Here is a 22,561-nt window from a genome sequence, read left to right as displayed (position 1 = left end):
TTTTCAATCTCTGCATGCCTGTGTACAATATTTGACTGTGACAAACAAGCATTTCCTGGAAGTGGGAATGGACGATGCTTTCACTCCTTACCATCCTCTTTAGTGCGGGTGAAAATCTGCTCACTCCTCACTCCATCCCCAGCTCGGGTAAAAGCCAACACCTGGATGCTGTAGTTGGTGTATTTTTCCAGGCCATCCAGTTCCAGGGAAGGCTGGGTAGTAGTGACATTCTTTATCTCTCCCAGCTCTATAAAATAAGACAAAAATAAAATATAAAATAAAATAAAATAAAATAAAATAAAATAAAATAAAATAAAATAAAATAAAATAAAATAAAATAAAATAAAATAAAATAAAATAAAATAAAATAAAATAAAATAAAATAAAATAAAATAAAATAAAATAAAATAAAATAAAATAAAATAAAATAAAATAAAATAAAATAAAATAAAATAAAATAAAATAAAATAAAATAAAATAAAATAAAATAAAATAAAATAAAATAAAATAAAATAAAATAAAATAAAATAAAATAAAATAAAATAAAATAAAATAAAATAAAATAAAATAAAATAAAATAAAATAAAATAAAATAAAATAAAATAAAATAAAATAAAATAAAATAAAATAAAATAAAATAAAATAAAATAAAATAAAATAAAATAAAATAAAATAAAATAAAATAAAATAAAATAAAAAAATAAAATATAAAATAAAATAAAATAAAATAAAATAAAATAAAATAAAATAAAATAAAATAAAAGTGGAGTTATAGCCAAGTTCACTCTTCTTCCAGGTGTTGATACCTGCTGTGGAAATCTCGGGTGTCCCAGACAAGGAACGCTTCATTATTACAGAACTGCAATGAATTGTAATGAATTACAATTAATTAATTTATGTCCTGACCTGTTTCCACTTGAAGCAGACCCATTTTTCATTTTCAAACTCCTTTTTTTAAACTTAAAAAAAAATACTATGATGAAGAGAATTGAAGAAATTCGACAAGTAATGAGATTTTTCATAAAGAACAGATAACAAGAAGAGATTATTGTGAAACATCCCCTAAAGAAAAAAATGAGAACGTCGGTTATCTTCATAAAGATTTTCTGGTTATGAGAAAGACCATTTCTCATAAGGAAAATGAAGAAGATGTCCCCTTTATTTTAAAATATGCAGCAAGTGCTGCTGTGAAGCACTTGATAGCAGCAATAGTGGCTAACAATAGACTTAAACACAGTAAAATCAGATTTACTTGCAGAAAGATGATGCACTTCATATTAATCTTTTTTTTTCAGCAAGTAAGAAGTACAACCCATATGGCAAAAAAAAAATAAAAGCTTTAAACATATTTAGGGCAGCAAATAAAGTTGAATAAATAAAGAAAATCCAGTTTTAAGCATAGCAGGAACATCATCTTCTTTCATCATGTTGTGAGACATCACATAGGAGCTTAGATGTGATAATATCCACACAGAATCTGATCCAAAACTACAGGCATCACTATAAACACTTAATTTTATGCCCTACATGTTTACATTTTTTCTGTATGCTTCTCATATATTTTTCATCTTCATTTTTAAAGGAATTGGTGGTTGATTTCCAAATATTTTTGAGTCTACCATTACCATCAAGGCCTCTGGGTCACATTTCCACTTTAAATTCCCCTTTCCACACTAACAGAGGCCAGGATTTGCACAATTGCAGGTTACAGTGAACTGTGGTTCTGCTAGATGAAAGCAAAAGAAGGGAGACAGTTGTGAAAAACCCACAGGGCAAGCAGAAATAGTCATGTGCATTTTAAACCTAGTAATTTGTTTAATTTACAAGAAAGGGCCACACATGGAATTATTATCATGCAATAAATTGCAGGTTAGTGAAGTATCACAATTCTCCTTTGATCCTTTCACTCGGTCTCAGCTCTGGAGCCTATTTCCCCAGAAATTATGCTAAAAGTACAAAATACAACAGAAAAAGCTGGCATGGAAATAAGCTTTTCCCAGAGATGTCCGAAGGGAGACAGTTGTGAAAAACCCACAGGGCAAGCAGAAATAGTCATGTGCATTTTAAACCTAGTAATTTGTTTAATTTACAAGAAAGGGCCACACATGGAATTATTATCATGCAATAAATTGCAGGTTAGTGAAGTATCACAATTCTCCTTTGATCCTTTCACTCGGTCTCAGCTCTGGAGCCTATTTCCCCAGAAATTATGCTAAAAGTACAAAATACAACAGAAAAAGCTGGCATGGAAATAAGCTTTTCCCAGAGACATCCATCTCCTTTTGCCCTCAGCAAAAAAAAAATTCCTTCTTTTTTCCTCAGGAGAGGAAATGCATCCTATGAAAAAATAAGTGATAGCATATCGAGTAGGCAAAGAGATAACCAACCAAATTATAGTGAAAATCAGGTTTGGGCTGCTTTGTTCTAGATCCATGTCACCATTCTTTAAACAAAACCCAACATTCTGGACTCTGTAACAGGTGACATTTGCTCAGGTCGTGTTGGGGACCATGGGAGGCCTAGGGAGTTTTGCAAACCCATGGTGGGAGCCTTCCCTGAGATTCTTCCAGGCAGCTTTGCTGCTCTGTTCAGCCTCTAGGAAAAACTGTTCCCTCACAGGTAGACAAAGTTTTCTCTAAACCAAAAAGAAAAGGGAGTCAAATGCCTTCACACCAGAGAGAAAATGACATAAAGGCCACACACAGCTTTTTACTTGGTGACAGGTTGGTGTTTCTCACCTCCATCCAAGAGGTTGGCCCAGTAGATAACCCTGAATCCCTGCAGGATCCCATTCAGGGTTTCCTTTGCCAGCGTGGACCACGAAATGGAGATGGTTTCTGGGGACGTGGCAGTGGCTTGCACATTCCCTGGAGGGCAACTGGGCACTGGAATAAGACATTCACCATTTTAACACAATGAAAACAACTCAATATTCATCTTTTAGCTACCCTTTATTTTTCCCTCTAGCCCACCACACAATATTTAATTACCATTACACATTTTAACAATGCAAATCCTTTATTCTTGTTGCCATCCACGTTTCTGCAAGTGCAGCTGTTTTCCCTGGAATGACTTTTGATGTACTGTTTCCTTACTTGCTGACTTCTCTTTTAATAGGCTTTTTGTTGCTTCTTTTGAAATATAAGTGTGTTCTGACACTGCAATGTGTAGAACATTCTGTAAGCAAATTAAACATATTTTTTAAAGTTTTCAGCCAAATTTGCACCTTTGTGGACAATTCTGATGTCCCTTTAATTTGGTGGAGGGAGAGAAAAGTAGGCACATCTTTAAAAAACATAGGAAAAATGGTCATAATATATTTTTGCTGATACTTGAAAAAAAATGGGAAAAATCAAACAAATCTGTTGGCCATTTAGTGTCAAAGTACTACAGCAGTATTAGTAACTGGCACTGCTTTTAAAGCTCATGGCATATTTAATTCTAAGAGGGACCCAAAATTGAGTGACAACCAAAAAAATTTCCAAGAAAAGTAAGCATGCTGGATTCTGAAGGAAAAAAAATCCCATTTATTATAATATAAAATATTTCTGTGTGAGCACGCTGCCTTTTGAGGTCTTGCAGCAAGCTAAGCCTAGAAACATTTAGAGTTAAAAAAACCTATCAGTCTTTCATTAATAGCCTGCCCCAAAATCTGTGGCTCTTGAGGATTTTAGATGTGTGATATTCCATTTTGTCCATGCAGAAGTCAGATTCCAAGCTGGCACTGGTTTCAGGACACTGATGTTGATTTACATAGGTGAAAATCTGACTTGCATGGCCTTTAGGATTATTATTTGCTGCTATACTCCTTTAAAATACTGAACTCTTTGTATTGGATATGGGATCATTCTCTTTTTCCACTAGAGGACTCCCTCTCATTGTTTGAGAAGTACTTTTTATGCAGTTAAAAAAAAAAAAAAAGAAATCTATATTGTTCCTTGGATTAGACAGGGTGAATTTTGCCTGAAACAGCAATGATTTTTCTGTCATTGGATATCCTTGAAAAAAAACACATCTCTCTTAAGATTTACAAGACAGTGAAGTACAAGAGCTCTGGTTACACAGCAGATTCATTTGAAAACAGTAGTAATCCAACAAAAAATACAATATTGCTTCACCTGTTAGAGTTTCACTTCTCAAAACTATGATGAGATCACTCTGGAGTAACAATGAGATCACTACAGTTGCAAATATGTCAACACCAGAGAATTTGGCTTATTAATGAAATTTTTGCTCTTAGTCAACATCATTCACAGCAGGATATATCACATTAGTAGAGCTATTTTTATTAACCTGGTAAAATAAATTCACCCTTGCAATGAAAATCAGACAAGCTCATTGAGCAGGCACCTTTCTACCTAAAGACTGGTCTTTTATCATCCCTATTTTCACCATCTCTTATCAAACAAGAAATGCAACAAGATAAAGACATAAAATAACAACAATAACATTAATAACATGTCCCATGAGAGCTGTTTGCCAAGGACCCACCGTCCTCAAGAGTTGTGGTGATGATTTCCTGAGAAGAAGGTCCAATCCCAGCCCGGTTACAGGCCTGTACCACCATGCCATACTGGGTGAATTTTTTCAGGTTGTTCAGTGTATAAACCTCACTGTCCCCGGTGGTGTCGATGCTGATGATGTTGAACTGGAAGTTTCCCCCCACGCTGTACTCCCGATAACCTATCTGGTACCCACGGATAATTCCATTCTGCAAGTGCTTCTTTGGAGCCTGAACAGAAAATGGAAAGTTGCACATTAAATGTACACATCCAAAGTCAAGTTGTTTTTCCTAAAATTGTTGAAAAAAAAAAAAATTTTAACTTTTATTTTTTTTTTTTACTACTGAATGCAAGTCAATTTCTAGGCAACAATTCAGAAATGTGAAACAGCAACTTTTTACAATCATATAAATTTCACACAATGACTAGGTTGGAAGAGACCTTCAAAATCATCAAGTCCAAAAGGTGTGTCTTTTTTCAAATCTGTGCTGAAAGGCCTTTAAATGGTTCATGCACAGAAAAATCCAGTACAGAGACACTTTTGAGTGTGAATTTATGACGTTTTGTTCTCTTTTCAGGTGAATCAATCCAAGCTGAGTTGATAAGGGTATATTTGCATTCCAGGCCACCATTCACTACTAATTTTTTTTTGCCAGCAGCCCCCACCATTCACTGAACCTTTAGGAAGGCATTTATTGATCTGTGCAAGGCAGTCACAGGAGTTTATTCAGTCCCATGCATTAGGAAAATTTTATGCTGTGCTTTGAAATATGCTTCTGTTCATTCAGTGTGTAGTGTGGAAAGATGATTAGATAATGAGTGCTGAAGGCAACAATGATTTGGATAGCAGAGATTTGCATACTGAATAGCTGCAATGTATCTGGCATTCAGGGATATGGACAGCACAAAATGGTTGGCCATAATTATGTGTCACATTTCTCAGTGCAAGATTCCCTGCTCCTGACTTGTGGAAATCATTTGTGTGCTCTGCAATACAAAATGTGGTCTAGTGCAAAGCAGAGATTTTCAGCTCAGGGAAAAAGCCTGTCATTGATAGCAATACCCACAAAAATTATATTTAAATAGTATTGGATTAATTTACATATATGATAATGTTCCTGCCTGATTTTTTATCTATATGAGGCATAATTAGTATATATATATTTTAGTATATATATTTTTATATGCATCTTAAGGCACAGTTTGTAATCCAGAAGCAAAAAAATCTCTTTGCAATCCTCCAAACCTCTTTCAAGCTCTCAACAGATGCCTATAAGCTCATCTGTCCCACTGCCCCACAGAAAAGGTCTTTGTGATGCAGTTTGTCAGCAACGTGTTGGACTGGCAGAGGCAGCAACTTCTGTTGCTTCTATATCCCATTAAATCTCCTGAGGAACAGATTCTCAAGAAAAAACTCATTTTTTTTTCCAGAGGACTTGCCTATTTTGGAGAGTTTATAGTGCACTGGAGATGATAAAACCAGGGTGAGATTTGGATTTCATCCACTGCCATCAAAACCATTGCTCTGCAACCCTTTCCCAAATTTAAAATGTGTGTCACTGTATGCAACTGGTTGACTGAATAATCTCTTCATATGTTTTTTTTTCTCCCTCTTGCCTGAGAAACAGACACAGCACTTGAAGTGATGACATAATTTCAATTCCCACTGTATCATTCTGATAAGATGTAGCTGATCAAATTAGCAGATTCAGATCTTGAGATCCTTGCAGGTCACACAGCAGGGAAAAGGATTGTGTTTTGGTAATCTAAGAGTTTAATTGTGTCCCATTTGAATATTTCTCTGGGGTTTTTGGTCAAAAACTTGTTTTAGAAACATAGAGGTCATTTTATTGTCAGAGCCCTTTGTAAGTGTGTTACCTATTCTGGATAATTCCATGGCTTTGTGATCTTTGAATGCAGAAGGAGGAATCTTTAAGATGGGAGGGAAACTAAGGTCAGATTTTTGTTGTTGTTTGAGTTCAGATAAATTAATAGAATCACTGAATGTTTTGGGTTAGATGGGATCTCAAAGATCATCTAGGCCATTCCCTGTGTGCTGTCCCTGCATCCCTTGGAAATTGTCTCTCTCCAGCTTTCCTGGGGCTCCTGCAGGCCCTGCAAGGCCACCCTGAGCTCAGCCCAAAGCTTCTCCTGTGCAGGTGAACAATGCCAGCTGTGCCAGCCTTTGCTGCCAGCAGAGCTGCTCCATCCCTCTGCTCATCCTGATTAACAATTTGACTTCCATACAAACAGGTTGAACAAAGCAGCCACAGCAGCCTCTTCACTGGGAATTCTACAATTATACTCTCTCACTTTGAATTTGAATAAAATTACAAACTTTGAAATTTTCATTAACTTCTTCAGAATTGTTTTCAGTTAAGGGATTATTTTCTTTAAATAAAATATTAAAATTTAACTTTTTTTTTTTTCACCACTTGGAAACATTATACAATATAAAACAAACTCCAAGTCACTTCAGGGAAAAACATTGAAATGTTCCGCTTCACAAAAATTCCAATGTTCCTTGTTACTATGACCTGAAAACTTCATTTTGAGTTGACTTTTTGCACACATGAGTCATTTGATAAATATTCCTTCTGGTGTACAGACACATTTTTGGTAGAAAATTGAGTGAAATAACTTAGTGTTCTTGGGGAAAAATATTGTGAACCGTGTCAGTAGCCATAGAACATTATGGAAAAGTAAGTTTCAGTCTGTACACTTTCTGCTTTTTTCACAGAATTCAAAATTTTAAAGCAGAGTATCAATAACTTTCGTAAAGTATGACATTCTATATTTTTGTGTGTGTGTAAATAGGAATAAAGAGGAAAAGGAATATTCCCCATGTCTAAATTTAATGGGTTAATTTCCTAAGCTAAAGTACTACATGAAAAAAGAAAGAATGTTTTCATGCTCTTTTCTAAATGAGTATTCCTGTTCAATTCCCATTATCTCTGCACCAGTTTAAACTACCAAAAACTGTGAGTTTTATTTACCAGTTCAGTCTGAAACCCAGAGTCTTATGTGGACACAGAGATATTGGAGTAAACAAATCACAGACCAACACAACTTTGCTTGACTGGGATTTTCTAAGAGTGGACTAAGACAAAACTTTAAATGAAGATTTACAGCTGAAACAAGCTGCAGAAATGGGATTTAATACAAGATGAAAGATAATCCATGTGGTATTCCCTGCTCCTTTTGCTGTTATTGACACTGTGGTTTAATAAAGTTTGCTGTCAGCATTAAATATAACCATGGTTTTCACCACAATCCTGTTTGTTCAATGTCATCATAGCCTTTCATGGCTAAGGCTCCACATGCCTCCAAAATAAAAACTACCAAGGTCAGGTTCTTTTCTTGTTTTTTTTGGCTTCCATGACAATATAGGATGGATCTCTTATTTATTCTTAATTACATTTCATTAGACACTCAATGAGCGCCTTCTGCACAGCATTGTAGGGACCTACCCAAAAGTTAGGATTCAACATGGAACAAAACTGGATTATGTCTCCCTTAATAAAGGTAGAACTACATATGCTCTAACCCTGCCCAGTGACTTCACCTTAAGCTCATTCCAAATTGTGAAAATCCCTCTCTCCCTTCAGCTCATGAGACCAGGCTAATGAAGTATGTATTCAATATACAACTCATTTCTGTGAATATCTTGTTATATTAGATACTGAACTTTGCTTGACAAGAATTCTCAAATCAAATTCCAAACACGATCTTGAGAACATAACCCCCACACCTCATTTAATATCCTTCAACATCAGGCAACACCCAGAGCCCAGGACACACTCAGTTGTACTTGAAGTGTCCTTGAAGTACAAATTGAACTATATTTTAGGCAGTTATTGAAATGTAGGGGTGGGAAATCTGTTTGTCCTGTAGCTGCCTGTTCACATCTGCATCTATAAAATTTAATGGCAGAAATTCACAAACAGCAGCTTTGAATTCCATAATGGACCAGTGGTGCCATCTTCTCTTGCTGCTTTTAAAAACATCCCCCAAAGTGAACTTCTGAAAAAGTAAACAAAGCCTTTCAATCTGCCTACCCATAAATCCATAAAAACAAATTCAGGCATAGAAGCTTGAAGATTATAGTTGACTTCATCAGATAGTCACAGTTCTTAAGTAGTTTTAAAAAGAAAAAAATACTATTAAGAATTTATTTCAGTTGTTGAGAATCACTGTACACCCTTGCATGGCTTCAAAAATTACTTCCTTTGCTCTACTGACTGTGTGTTGGATTTAAATCCATGTCTTCTCTAAGTTCATTGTTGTGTTTCACTCCAGGTAAACCTGTGTCCACACAGCTTTTGGTTCTGGAAACCATTTGGTGAAAAGCAGCACTGACATAAATTTAAGATGTGGACAAGATCCAATCATCAGCATTGCAGATTCAGAAGAGGTTCTGAACCTGCCTTTTAACTAACTGGCTTAAACCTACAATATATTCATTATTGTGCAATAAATAACCAATCACCCACAATTATTTGGTTAACAAGCAGATCCTCACTGCTCCTGACTTTCTGAATAATCCATATAATAGGACAAAAGCCACATCACCCACATTTTCAGAAGTAATTAACATCAATATAGAAATTAATAATAATAATTATTAATTATTATTATGCCACTTCTGCTCTTAATATTACATATTTAAAATTGTAAATATATGGAATTATCAACACAATATACAAGCAGTATATATCATAAAACCATTTAAAACATGGTTTAAGTACCTCTGGTATCATACCAAAGCATTTAAAACTTTCTGTCATTGTCAGAATACTGGGAAAAACCTAGAAAAATGGAGCCACATGACATGCCAGATTTTTAAATAATATCAGCTGATGATATTTTTATATTAATAACTCTCTGTCAGTGCTCATGGACTATACTGAGACTCTCTCTCTGTGCAGCAAAAATCTGTCCCAAAGTCTATTCCAGTGGTTCCAATGGAAAGAAGATCCCACTGGTTCCAATGGTTTCTGGGTAAGTTTTACCCAGAAACACAGTGAAATTTTCTGTGTTCATTTTCTAAACATGTGCCCTTATCTCTGAAATCAGAAAAAAAGAAGGAAATGCAAGCAGCTGCTACTTTTACTCTCCAATGGAAAGCTTTCTTTGCATGATGCTCCCTTCAGTGGCAAATATTTGAAGATTTGTTGACAAAGGCATCGGCAATGTCTCTCCTAAATAAAATAACCAAGGTACAATTGTTATACTACTCCCTTGGAAGCATCCAAATACTGACAGAGCCTATTCTGTCTGTGGATGTGTGAGTATTTACCTTCCAGGTGACTCTGATGCTCTGTGAAGATATAGGCTCAAGCTGCACATCCTGAGGTGGACCATCAGGGGCTGGAAAGAGAAGGAAAATGCATCAAAAGTGGCCCTCCCAGCCCAAGGAATTCAGCATTTCACATAAAATGTCACCACCTTTACACCCCAGCATCACAGAGGTTGGAGTCAGTGCCACACGGAAAACTTCACCAAACAAAAAGCAGGGCCAGGAATCTTCTGCATTCAGGTGTCATCTCTGGCCAACAGCAAAATACACCATGTGCCAAAACATACCAAGCTGGTAAGTGAAATGAACAGAATAAAATGAATAATAGTGGTTCTCTTGGCTAAAGATACTCTCACAGTGATGTCTCTGCATATCTGGAGATAGGCAAGAGGAATTTTCAGCAGCCACAACCCTGTGGGTGATAGAAAAGCAGCAGAGTTCATCCAAAGCAGGTGAGCCAGAAGCTCCTAATCCAGACAGAAAAGCAGCAGAACCCATTTAAAGAAAGTGAGCCAGGAGCTCCTAATCCTGCTTTCAACTTGTTGCAAACATTCCAGTGGGATCCCCTTTGTTCACTGGAAACTGAGCACATTCAGTCCAATACCAGATATTCTACACAAAATCCTTCACACTTTACACTCTCCCCCTCCCCAGTAAGAGTTCCAGCCTGGAAATCTGACCAAAAAATAACTTGTAGGTGGGAAAATCTTCTTTCAATTCCTGCTTGAGCCAGGGAAACTTTCATGGACCATCAACACGGTGCCAAAGGTGTGCAGGAGGCTTTAAATGTGAATGAAAAAAGAAGGAACCTCCTCATCAGCTGGGCAGCTACAAAGCAGATCAGGATCAGCTGGGATTGAACAGAGAGATGTGCAGTAAATTGCTTGCTCGGCGAGGTAACTCACTGCAAAGGAAACATCTGAGGAGAGGGATGGAGCCACCTCGAGCTGCTGCAGAGGGTTCCCTTGATGCAGAATACGGCCTCAGTAAAAGGTATTAAATTAGGTTTAATAGCAGGACAAAGGAAGGAAAGCAATGAAAAGGGTGAGATGGGGCTGTTGGAGGTGGAGCAGCAATAAATGACAGCTGTGGTGAAAGGAACCAGAACATTTTGCTTGAACTGATGAAAGCAGAGACACAGAATACAGCCTACAATATGTTTAAGTTATTAAATATGCCCTATTCTCTTCCTTTCCTGACTGTCCTTCATATGAGAAATTCCCATAGCTTGAAAGAACTTTATTTCCATTCTTCTTGCATTAATACAAAGGAAGAAGAAGAGGAAAAAGTCCGCTGGCAAAAATGAGATCTCTATGAATTTTTTGAAGCCTGACCTTGATTCTGCCTTCCTGTTGACAAAAATGAATGCCACTCCTCTGGGGTACATTAAAATGTAGTGGAATCTGAGCCAAGCATTTGATCCTAAAAATGGACTTTAAAATCTGCCCCCAAAAATCCTGACTTTTCCTCAAAAGACCCCAATTTTTTTTTTTTTTCACAGACCTGAATAGTTAAGTGCTCCCAGCACACCATAGGGAGATGTTAAATAAGAAGTTATTTGTTTTACATACTTAAAGTCATACAGAGTTTGTGGCAAGGACATAAAGAAAACCCAGATATCCCCATTTCCTCTATTGATTTCAGTATTAGGCAATGGCCATAATGCTCTTTTTTTTTTTTTCTGACAGGCATTGGAGCAAGTGTGTATTGGCATCTATTTTCCAAACATGAGCTAATTGGGGTTGTATGGAAATAAAGATGCGGTCTGCAAGCTTTGAAATTGTTCCATCCTTACCTATCCTTTTGCCACAGAGACCTTTTACAGGTTTCTTTTTAATAGAGACATTTCTTTGCAACATGTGATACAGAATCTGCCCCCCTTTCCAAGTTGCTTGGTTTTTATCTTGTATTTCTTGGACCTTTACTTTGTTCCCTACTCATTAGCTTCTCTCTCATCCCCTGCACCCATGCTGTTCCCTGATGCCTGCTGTAAAAGCAGGGAACAGAAGTAAACAGTGATCAAAAAAAAAAAAAAGATTTTCCTATACTTTGTGCATCCCCTGAAATAAAAACCCAGGAGAAAAACATCACAAACTCTGCCTAAGCCTGACCTCCTCCCTCCCAGTCCTTCCCTAGGTAGATCAGTGACTTTTTGAATACAGTTCCACACTGATGGTCTTTTTCTACCAACGAACAGCTCCTCAAAAGACAGCGACAAAAGGATCATTTATTCTGAAACCTGGTTACAAAGAGCTGAATAAAATGTGATGTTAAGGTTCCACCCTGCTCATGGGGAAGCTGTTTTTTTATTCCAAGGGCAGCTGCTGATCCTGACAACTTAATTACCAGTCAGGAAAAACTTGGCAAGTAAAAACCATTCCAAGCATGGGTGAAAAAAGCGAGCATAAGAGAACTGATCCAAGGCTCAGCCCTCTGTTTTGCACAAGGAAGGATGGGCATTTTGGGGTTATAGATGACTCTGGCTGGAAGAATGGACAGTCTGTTTTCTCTAGTGATTTCACAGACTATTTTCACAGACTATTTTCTTTGCACAAAAGAAGAGAAAATTTCTGATCAAAAAAATAAGTATTTTTCAATCAAACCTGCTCACTGTTAAATCTCTTTACTGCATGCTTTCCTTCTGCTGAAATGATAAAACAAATGCAACTTATGTTGTCTCCAGCTTATTTTGCTTTCCACTGTGAGCCCTTGTGTGCTGTTCCTACTCAGAAAGTCCCTCAGAACCAAAACCATGTTGTCCTGACAAGGATTGTGTTTTTATTGCAGGAAAATCCCAGGGAAATTAAGTGGGAATTACACAGTTGTGTTCATAGGACCTGAACAAAAAATCAGTATCTGGGTATTCAAACCCAAGACCAACATGAATCTTAAAAGAGAAAGGGAATTTTCACTGCCAGGACACTGTCACCATGTTGTCATATCTAAACCCCAAAGAAGGAAGCAGTGCTGACTTAGCAAAAGGTAAAGGAAGGCAGAAATTCCAGGTACATGACAGTGGCTCCAGTCACCAAAGGGACAATGCCCACACAGTACTCCTGGTGCTGATGCAGGAGAATAAAAGGTAAAAGGTAAAAATAAAGGTCAGATTTGATGACCTTGTAGGTGTTTTCCAACTTAAATGATTCTGTGATTCTGTAATACAACAGAACAAAGATCAGGGGAACGACATTAACAAGTGACAGCCAAAAGATTTAAAGAGAGACCAGAAAAATAAATGGTGGGAGGGTTGAGTGAGGGAATATTCAAATGGCTGGGTTGAGTAAGGGAATATTCATATGAAGAATTGATTCATGTAGATCAACATTCTCAAAAGGGAGAAATTTAAATTAGTTACCTATATTAATATCTAAACATGTAAGGAAAGCCTCAATACCCACAGGGGAGGCACCACCACTAAAAACAGGATGTTGCTGATTGAGTTGCCTCACTGTAGATACAGGTATCTTATTCCCAACAAGGAAAATTTGCAGCACAATGTCTTCTTTGGCCACTAGATGCCACTGAACAGCTTTAATTACAGCCCTGCACAATGAAGTTGCAAAAGTCACGCTGTTCCATGGGAATAACTCAGTATTCCTTTTGACACAGCCACAGCCACATAAGCAGCATTTCATGCAACGATTCCTGACATCAAAGAGAGATAATTCCCACAGAATTTCGAGGCTGCAAAGCCAGGTCATACCTGCTTCATCAGTGGTGATGGTGAGTTCGTTGCTGGCCTCGCTCTTGCCGATGCGGTTCTTGGCGTACATGCGGATGTTGTAGGTGGAGGACGGGTGCAGGTCGATGATGGTGGCTTGGTTTAGCTGAGGGGAAACATCTCTGGTTCTCTGGACAGAATCCCAAGAGTCTGTTTGATAAGAAATCAGTAGAAATAGACAAATCAATGGTGGTGTTAATGTGGGTGATACAAGCATGAAGTTAAATTGTTTCATGCCACTGCTGTGTTAATCCAGAAAACATATTTTGATCCAAGCAAATCCAGCAATCCCTCCCCTTCCTTGACAGCACTCCTGACTGCTCCAAGAGTGCTGCTGGGAACAATGGGATCTTAGCTCTGGGGTCATCAGCAAATCCACAGAAATAGCTAGGCTTTGAGGAGGTGCTGAGAGCAGCAAATATTGCCCAGCTTTGTGAGCATGATTTCTTACCTTTGGGGCATCAGAACAACTGCCCAAAAATGGGAGTTGCTGTCCCAAAGGGATCTTCACTCAGTGAGAGAGTTGGTTGTGCTCAGAAAAAAAAAACAAAAACGAAGGAAGGGAGTAAAACCGAATGGCCCAGGAGAGACCTCATTGCTCTCCACAGCTTCCTGACAGGAGGGTGCAGCCAGGTGGGGACTGGGCTGTTTCATTTGGCAACAAGTGACAGCATGAGGGGACACAGCCTCGGCCTGGACCAGGGGACGGTCAGCTTGGATATCAGAAGGACTTTCTTCAAGGAAAGGGTGGTTAAGCATTGGAAGCAGCTGCCCAAAGTAATGGTAGAGTCCCCATCCCTGGAGATGTCCAAGGAAGGCCTGGATATAGTACTCAGTCCTCTGGGCTGAGTGACAACATGGGCATTGGGCACAGTTTGGACTTGATGTGCTTGGAGACCTTTTCTACCATCAGGGATTACATAATTCTCTGAAAGTTATACCAGAAAAAACGAAAAATTAATCCTGGAGAAACACCCTGCCCTGGAGCAATCCCAAAAATAGAAATGCCAACACCAAACTTCTGCCACAGCTGTCAGTATTGACACTGGGGGAAGCAGCCTGACTGGAGCACAAAGTCAGCCAGACCTCCCCCCTCTGACACCAAACCTTAGCATCAAGTCCTGGGAAATATTAATCTAACTCAGGGCAGGACCCAGATCTCCTTCCAACAGCGTTTAGAGTTGTTATGTTAATTAGTCCAAGTTCTACTCCCCTATTGGTTACTTGTGTTCCATATATGGTATTGTCTCTAGAATGTTCCACCTCAAGACTATATATTGTTACCACTCGCTTGTTTCTGGTCTTTGCAGCTTATCCTTTCACTGTGATGGGCTCCTGGACACCAACCCTGTTTTTATTTCTCATTATGAGTAATTTCCTATTCAGGCACTCCACTGTTCCTGCTCTTTTTTCCTATTTTGTGCCGTGTTCACCCTAAAGTCAGAGGACCCAAAGATATGTTGCAGCCACCCTCACTGTGACAGAGCCCTGTGCGGCTGCCCAGTAGGACCAGCAGAGCCCCAGTGCTGCTCTGGTGCTGGGTGCACTGATTTGGGCACTTCGGCTGCAGAGCCCTGCTGCAAAGGGCTCTGTCCCAGCACAGCTCTCTCCCAGCCGGGCTCAGCGTGCGCCTTCAGTTGGCCTGCAGAGAGCAGCCACAGCCCTGCCCTGCCGGCCCAGCCGCCAACTCTCCCTGGCCCTGGGGCTGAGCACTCCCTGCTGCCAGGGCACTCAGGGCCGCTGCCTGTGCAAACACATCGGCACCGCTGAGAGACAGCATGTGAAACCTGGGGACTCTGTTCTAATGCCTTACAAACTTCATTAGAAAATACACAAATTCTTCACTAATTGGAACTGTTCTCTCTTTCTTTGGTTATTTTCTGGGAAATTATAAGGCATCATAATTAGAACATGTTGTATATTTATGTTTTTATGTCATAGACTGTAATATAAATATACAATATATAATAAAAATAAATTCACTGCTTTTATTTATTTATTAACTTTTATTTTCATTTCAGTATTCTTGAAGTCTTCTTTTTCTTCTCCTTATTTTAGCTACTCCTCTTCTTGCAATTCTAACTACTCTTTTCTGCTTCTTCTATGTGTTTCTAAATTCTATTCTTACTCCTATTACTATCCTTCTTGTATGTATTTTAAAATTCTTAATTTATCTTCTATTTTAAAATTCTTATGACTATTCTTCTTATATGTATTTTTAAAATTATTCTTGTCTTCTCTGTCTTCTTAGCCTTCGTCTCTGTGGTCTGATCTTCATCAAAGCATCATGATGCTTTGTCATCATTGTCTCTATCTTCATCATCTTCATCTTTGTCTTGGAGAGGTTGATGCTGAGAGTCTTTTCTGGGAGCCTTTGCTTTGTGCCCAGGAAATGGCTGCTGTACCTTCCAGGACCCGCCGGGGCTGGGGCCGGGCGCTGAGGGGAGTGGCGCCGCCATTGCTGTCCTCCTCAGGGGCTCTGAGGGGAGTGCGGCTCCCACCAGCCCCGCTCCGTCTGCACAGGCCACACCAACATGGACCTTGAGATAAAATTTCCATCACTAAACCCAATTTCATTTTTCTACCTTTTGCAGTAAAGCAAGCAAGCAAGCAGTGCTGGGTGGCCACGGCCTCCCTGCTCACGCCACACTCACGCCCCAAACTCTTACAAGTTCGGCAAAGTATAGATACTGTTTTCAGGCCTACAAAGCATTTTCCAACGTCTTTAGTTGGTCTGAATGAACAAATATCAATAGGCTGAGATCAGCAATTTCATCTTTCCAGGTGTTCATTGGCTGCCTGTCCTTTTTGTAGTTGTCTGGAGAGAGGCCTTACATTGGTATCGGCTACATGATTTTGTTAAGTGTATGAAGCTTTATATTATACATAAGCATTTAGTTGCTTTGTTGCAATATCTCTTAGCTTTACCATAACTTCTTTTATTTTAGTCTAAGCATCAGTTTCCTGGTTACTTCATCTCTTTTACTCTACTAGACTTCTTTTATTTCGATGCTTGATTTAGCTATTGGGTCAGAAAGTTACAAAGCCATTCTTTGAATCTATTTTTGACACAGCAGATACAATGACCGATTAACACAAATCACAAAAACATTTTTCACAGAGCACAAAGAGTGCGCTAGAATTGTGTCAGTGCCCTTCCAAATGCACCTGGACAGCGGCCCAAAGGGCTGGGCTGGGCTGCGACAGTGTCACCCCTGGGCCCAGTTGTGTGAGATGTGACACTAAACCCACAGGCTGAAGTCTAGTTGGGATAAAGAAATGAGGGTTTTAGTCTCCTAGCCATAGACAGGCACCCTCACTGTGACAGAGCCCTGTGCGGCTGCCCAGTAGGACCAGCAGAGCCCCAGTGCTGCTCTGGTGCTGGGTGCACTGATTTGGGCACTTCGGCTGCAGAGCCCTGCTGCAAAGGGCTCTGTCCCAGCACAGCTCTCTCCCAGCCGGGCTCAGCGTGCGCCTTCAGTTGGCCTGCAGAGAGCAGCCACAGCCCTGCCCTGCCGGCCCAGCCGCCAACTCTCCCTGGCCCTGGGGCTGAGCACTCCCTGCTGCCAGGGGACTCAGGGCCGCTGCCTGTGCAAACACATCGGCACCGCTGAGAGACACCATGTGAAACCTGGGGACTCTGTTCTAATGCCTTACAAACTCCATTAGAAAATACACAAATTCTTCACTAATTGGAACTGTTCTCTCTTTCTTTGGTTATTTTCTGGGAAATTATAAGGCATCATAATTAGAACATGTTGTATATTTATGTTTTTATGTCATAGACTGTAATATAAATATACAATATATAATAAAAATAAATTCACTGCTTTTATTTATTTATTAACTTTTATTTTCATTTCAGTATTCTTGAAGTCTTCTTTTTCTTCTCCTTATTTTAGCTACTCCTCTTCTTGCAATTCTAAATACTCTTTTCTGCTTCTTCTATGTCTTTCTAAATTATATTCTTACTCCTATTACTATCCTTCTTGTATGTATTTTAAAATTCTTAATTTATCTTCTATTTTAAAATTCTTATGACTATTCTTCTTATGTGTATTTTAAAAATAATTCTTGTCTTCTCTGTCTTCTTAGTATTCCTCTCTGTGGTCTCATCTTCATCAAAGCATCATGATGCTTTGTCATCATTGTCTCTGACTTCATCGTCTTCATCTTCTTTGTCTTGAAGAGGTGGATGCTGAGAGTCTTTTCCGGGAGCCTTTGCTTTGTGCCCAAGAAATGGTGGCTGTACCTTCCAGGCCCGGGGCCGGCTGTGTGTGGGGCGGGGAAGGGGGAGCTTTGGGCTCCTTGGCTGGGCATTTTCCAAGCCTCACTGCCCTGGCCTTCATGCCTCTGCCTGCTTCTCTTTTGCTTGTCTTGCTTGGCTTTGTTGGCCCATCCCAAAGCTCTTCCCTTCCCTGGCTTGCAGGAGCTGCAGCAGCAATCTCTCAGCCCCTCCAGCTGAAGCCAACAGCTGCTGCTCCCACACCAGAGCAGCAGGACCGGCGGCAGCGGGGCCGTCCCATTCCAGCCCCAAGCCTTGCGGAGCTGAGGCGGGCAGAGGAAGCACAGCCAGAGACTCCAGCCCGGCTGCCTTGTCTGCCCTGGACAGGAGGTGGAGCCCAGAGAGCCGCCAGGGCTGTGCCTCCTGCTGCATGGAACTCCTCCGTGCAAGCTCCACTTCCCTCAGCGTGAAAGCCAGTGCCATCTCGCAGCCCAAGTCAGGAAGGGGAATATTTCTTCAATGTTTCCCCAGTCTCCAGGAATTTTGGCTCATTTTGGAGCGTCCTCTGTTAAATTTGTCTCAAAAATTGAGACAGTCGTCTTCTTCTTCGTTATCTTTCTCAACTTTGTCTTCATGGTCTTGTTTGTCTCCATCATCATCTTCATTTTCACTTCATTGTCTTCTTCATCTTCTGTGTCCTCTTCATCTTCTTTTTCATCTGCTTCTTCATCTCCATCTCTTTTGTCTTCATCTTCTTCATCCATTTCTCACCTGTTTCAGTCCTCTGGCCGTGGCCTCAGGCAGGGACAGAGGAACAGCCCCTGCAGCGCCCGCAGCACCCGCCTGAAGCGGGACGGACGTTTGCTAAAGGGAGCCAGCTGCCCGTGGCAGGACTGGGCTCCCAGCTGGGCAGGCCAGGGGCTGTGTGGGGCAGGCACCCGGCTCTCTCTCCCTGCCTCTGGCTTCGTGAAGGGAAGAGAAGCCCCATGTCCCACAGGGAGTTGGCCTTTCACGGGCATGAGTGAGGCACGGAGGGGCCCTGGGCTGTGCAGACCCTGTTCCTGCTCCTCAACCCAGGCCTCATGAGGGATGGGTACTGGGAGCCCGTCTGCCGCAAAAACTCTCCAGTTTAGCTTTTGGTCTTCTGGATGCAGCTCTGGGATGCTCATGTCATCCCTCTCTTCCTCCTCTGAGAACAAGGAAGCCTTAGTCCCGATGCCATGGTCACTCGCATCTTCACAGTTCTCCTGCACAAGCTCCTCACAGCTATGATCTTCTGCACTGGAGCGTCCTGAGAGTCTGCTGCCATTCTCTCTCGTTATGTCTTGGGCAACGCAGGCTTCCCTTTGGGAAAGCTCTTGCGGCAGAGCTGGGCTGTGTTTGTTCTTCTACACTCAGCTGTTGTTGGAGGGCATACTCTTCCTCCAGCTTCTCCAACAGTTTGTAGATGTCTGTCAGTCCCTGGATCAGGATCTCCTCATTGATGTTCTCATCCTGGAATAGTGAAGCATGGCTACTGGTCAGGGTGTCAGAGGGGACACTGGCTGAGCTTTGTGTTCCTGGTGATGGCAGCTCCTCACTGAGGAGAGGAGCTGCTGCCTTTACCTCCTCAGAAACGAGAGTCTCGAGCAGCTCCACCTTCCCAGCAGACGTGGCTCGGGCAGGACTGACCTGACCACTGCCCCTGACCACTGCTCGCTGGGGGCCTCCAGCCAGCTGGGCAAGGGGCTGGCGACCGGGAGTTGGAGTTGCCTTTGACCTTGTCGCTATCAATGTCTGTCGCTGTCAGCCTCTATAGATGTGGGCGTCCAGCGCAGACAGAGCCAGGGAGCTGCGTCCTCCTCAGAGAGCGGCTCTCCTGGCACTGGGCACAACAGGGCTCTGCGCCCCTTAGACACCCTCAGCCAGCCTGGGGCTCCCTGATGTCACAAGGGTCTCTGGCCAGCTCCCCGCCCGCCGGGGCTGGGGCCGGGCGCTGAGGGAGCGGCGCCGCTATCTCTGATGCCCCGGTGAACTCGGCTCTCGCTGGATTTGTCCGAGGGAGCCGGACAAATGAGGAGAGCGCGGGAAGGACGCGTGTTGGTCGGCAAAATCTCATGTTTCTCGGGAAAGACTCGTTTTTCTCATCCTTTCCCGCACACAATCTGCCGGTTTCAGGTGTTCCGGCGGTGCCACCCGGTGGCGATCGCTGGTACCGCAGCAGCCCCGCGCCCGGCCGGAACCTCCGCGGATACCGGATAAGATTTTGGGTCCCCCAGCTCTGAGAAAGCATCGGGGACCCGGGTGTGCCCTGTCACCGCAGAGCACAAGAAAGCGCAGTTAACAGAACTGTTCAAAGTTTGTTCCTACGACTGCCCTAATGACATAAAAAATTTAAAAGGATGGGGAGAGAGGCACAAATGAGGACCCACGGTCCCGTTCCTATCTCCAGAGGTCCTTGCACACCTCCGATGGAAAGGTCTGGAGGCTGCACAGGACGGATCTCCATGAAGGGCCAGGTCTGAGTGCCACAGGTACATGTCTCTACAGACAGGTGATGTCTCTATGTACCAAAACATCCTGAAACACCGAGTTCCTGGTATTCATAGTGCTCTGGGATGGCAAACGGACCCTACAGGACAGGGAACTCCATGCTCCTTCCATAGAGTTACTAATTCCATTGGGGTAATTAGTGTGTCTTTTGTGTCTGATGGGGTAGACATCAGCAGTGCTCAGCTAACTTTAGACTTGATGATCTTAAAGGCCTTTTCCAACCTAATTTCTGTGATTTTATGATGGGATTTGTGAGGGCTGCTGAATAGAGTCCATGCATTCTTTGTGGTCACCTGCATCTTCTCTGAAACAGAAAAGTTTTCCTGCTTGAGAAGCCTCGATGGTGCATCTGATCTAAATTCATTCCTGAGTCCTCAGGAAAGGCAACAGAGGGGGAAAATTCTCACAAAACACAGTTGTGCAGTTTACAGCTTCACTTTGGTCTTGGTAGAGTGTTCCTTGAATATATAATCTAAATATTGTTCCACCCCTTTAATACCTGGAAACTGAGATGTTTTCTTAATTCTTCCTCTTAGTTCTAAATTGCCCCAACTACCCCATGCAAGTTCTTCATTAACCATCTTTGTTATTTCATCTTCTCGGTGATTTAATTAATGACAAGATTCATTTGCAAGAGTTTCCAAAGACCTCATCTGAGTTTCTCCAAACATTCAGCCTCAGACTTTAAAAACTGACATTTCTGTTTTGTTGTTTGCAGTAAGAAGAAGATAATCTGCTCTTGTTAGGACATGACCTCCAGGATTTGTTTTCAGATACAAAGAAATATTTTCTTAGACACCAATTCTGCTGCCCACTTCTTTTTCTTTCTATATTTTTTTAACCTTTATCAATATATTGAGTCCCGATATTTCCATCCAACCTGATGATGCTCCTTTTGCTGTCTTGCTCTTGATTTATCATTCCATATTAGAGAGAAATAATTTTTCAATGCAAATTCATGGTGACTCCCACTTAATCCTTGCCTGCATTCTGCATTATCACTTGAAAACATCAAACTAAATCTAAGAAGGATGCTTTAGAGCTCTGAAATCCCTGCTTGACACTGCGTCAATGGAATGGAAGCACCTCAGTCATCCTAAATGGGGTTGTGCTGAATTACACCATTCTTAAATATTTATTCTTGTATTTGAGAAATACAAGAGATGTTTTAGTGTGAGAAAGAAGTCAGTCAGGCAAGAACGACTTTCAGAAGCTTTTCTGGAGTGGGTGGGTGGTTGGAAAGAAAGGAAAACAATCAAAAAGAAAATGGAGCCCAGAAACTTTTAGGTGTGCATATCCCTTGAAGGCATCCTTGCCCAATGCACATCTCCAAACCTGCAATTCCTGACTTCAGCCTCAGTGGAGAATTTCCTCTCCTCATCTTTCAGGTACATTATCAATCTCTTCTCTACATTATTGATTTCATTTATAAAGCCAGGGCTAAAATTATGACTAATGATTCAACATTCTTGAAAATATTTTTTCTACTAATGAAAACATCACAAAATTTTTGCCTCAGTAAATATAGCATGAAGTGGTAAAAGGGAAAAGCAGCAATTGCTAAATGTACTGTCTTCACCACAAAACAAACAAAAAGCGCAACAAATAAAGATAAATCTTCATGTGGGAGATTAAACAAACCACGACAAAAAATTCCATCAGGCAGTTTCAAATTGTGAATTACCTTTTGCAGCACAAACTCGGTGGGGAATGAGCAGCAGCAGGGACGGCTGAGATTGTTCCTTACCTGACTTGTTCTTGCACTCGATGTCGTAGCCGGTGATGGGGCTGTTGCCGTCGAAGCCCATGGTCCACCTGAGCGCGATGCTCCGAGCTCTCACCTCCCGGATCTCTATCTCGGGGGGGTCGGGGGGTTCTGGGCAAACACACACACACAGCTCTGCTCAGAACACACCCTGTCCTCTTCACAGGGCCACACCAGCCAGCGTGGCACTGGCTCAGCCTTCCTGGCATTCCTCTAGGCACTCATGGGGACCCTGATCCTGTGAATCACCTGCTGGAACTATCAGCACTTTTCATCTCGGAGTTACTGGTGTAATCTTGAATATTGGCTCCTCTTTAACCTTCTTGGTTGCATTTCCTTAAAATCACTCCAGCTTGGACTTTCATCCCAGGAAAGATATTTTACCTTGAACACCACATTTCCCTGATACTATTATTAGTGATTTTATTCAAAAAGTGATTGTAGGAATATGAGTACTAACTTGAAAAGTGCTAAATTTGGTAGAGAGAGAGAATAAAATTTCTTTCTCTTTGAGTGT

At 41.1% G+C, this 22,561-nt stretch overlaps 1 protein-coding gene across 4 annotated transcripts in view; it reads right to left on the bottom strand.

Annotated features, from left to right (window-relative positions):
* The window catches only part of DSCAM (DS cell adhesion molecule), a 439,507-nt gene that overhangs the window by 85,870 nt on the left and 331,076 nt on the right, over positions 1-22,561 (bottom strand). For all 4 annotated transcript variants that reach the window (XM_039729460.1, XM_039729462.1, XM_039729461.1 and 1 more), the window contains exons 14-19: positions 22,027-22,155; positions 13,505-13,672; positions 9,802-9,872; positions 4,492-4,732; positions 2,739-2,885; positions 92-247 (exon numbers count right to left, since the gene is read on the bottom strand). In XM_039729460.1, the coding sequence (XP_039585394.1) occupies positions 92-247; positions 2,739-2,885; positions 4,492-4,732; positions 9,802-9,872; positions 13,505-13,672; positions 22,027-22,155 (912 nt within the window). The remainder of the gene's footprint in view (positions 1-91; positions 248-2,738; positions 2,886-4,491; positions 4,733-9,801; positions 9,873-13,504; positions 13,673-22,026; positions 22,156-22,561) is intronic.

Source organism: Passer montanus, unplaced genomic scaffold, assembly GCF_014805655.1.
Source record: "Passer montanus isolate IOZ18808 unplaced genomic scaffold, ASM1480565v1 scaffold69, whole genome shotgun sequence".
In the NCBI taxonomy this organism is placed as follows: Eukaryota; Metazoa; Chordata; class Aves; order Passeriformes; family Passeridae; genus Passer; species Passer montanus.
This window is presented reverse-complemented; position numbering and strand designations above follow the sequence as displayed.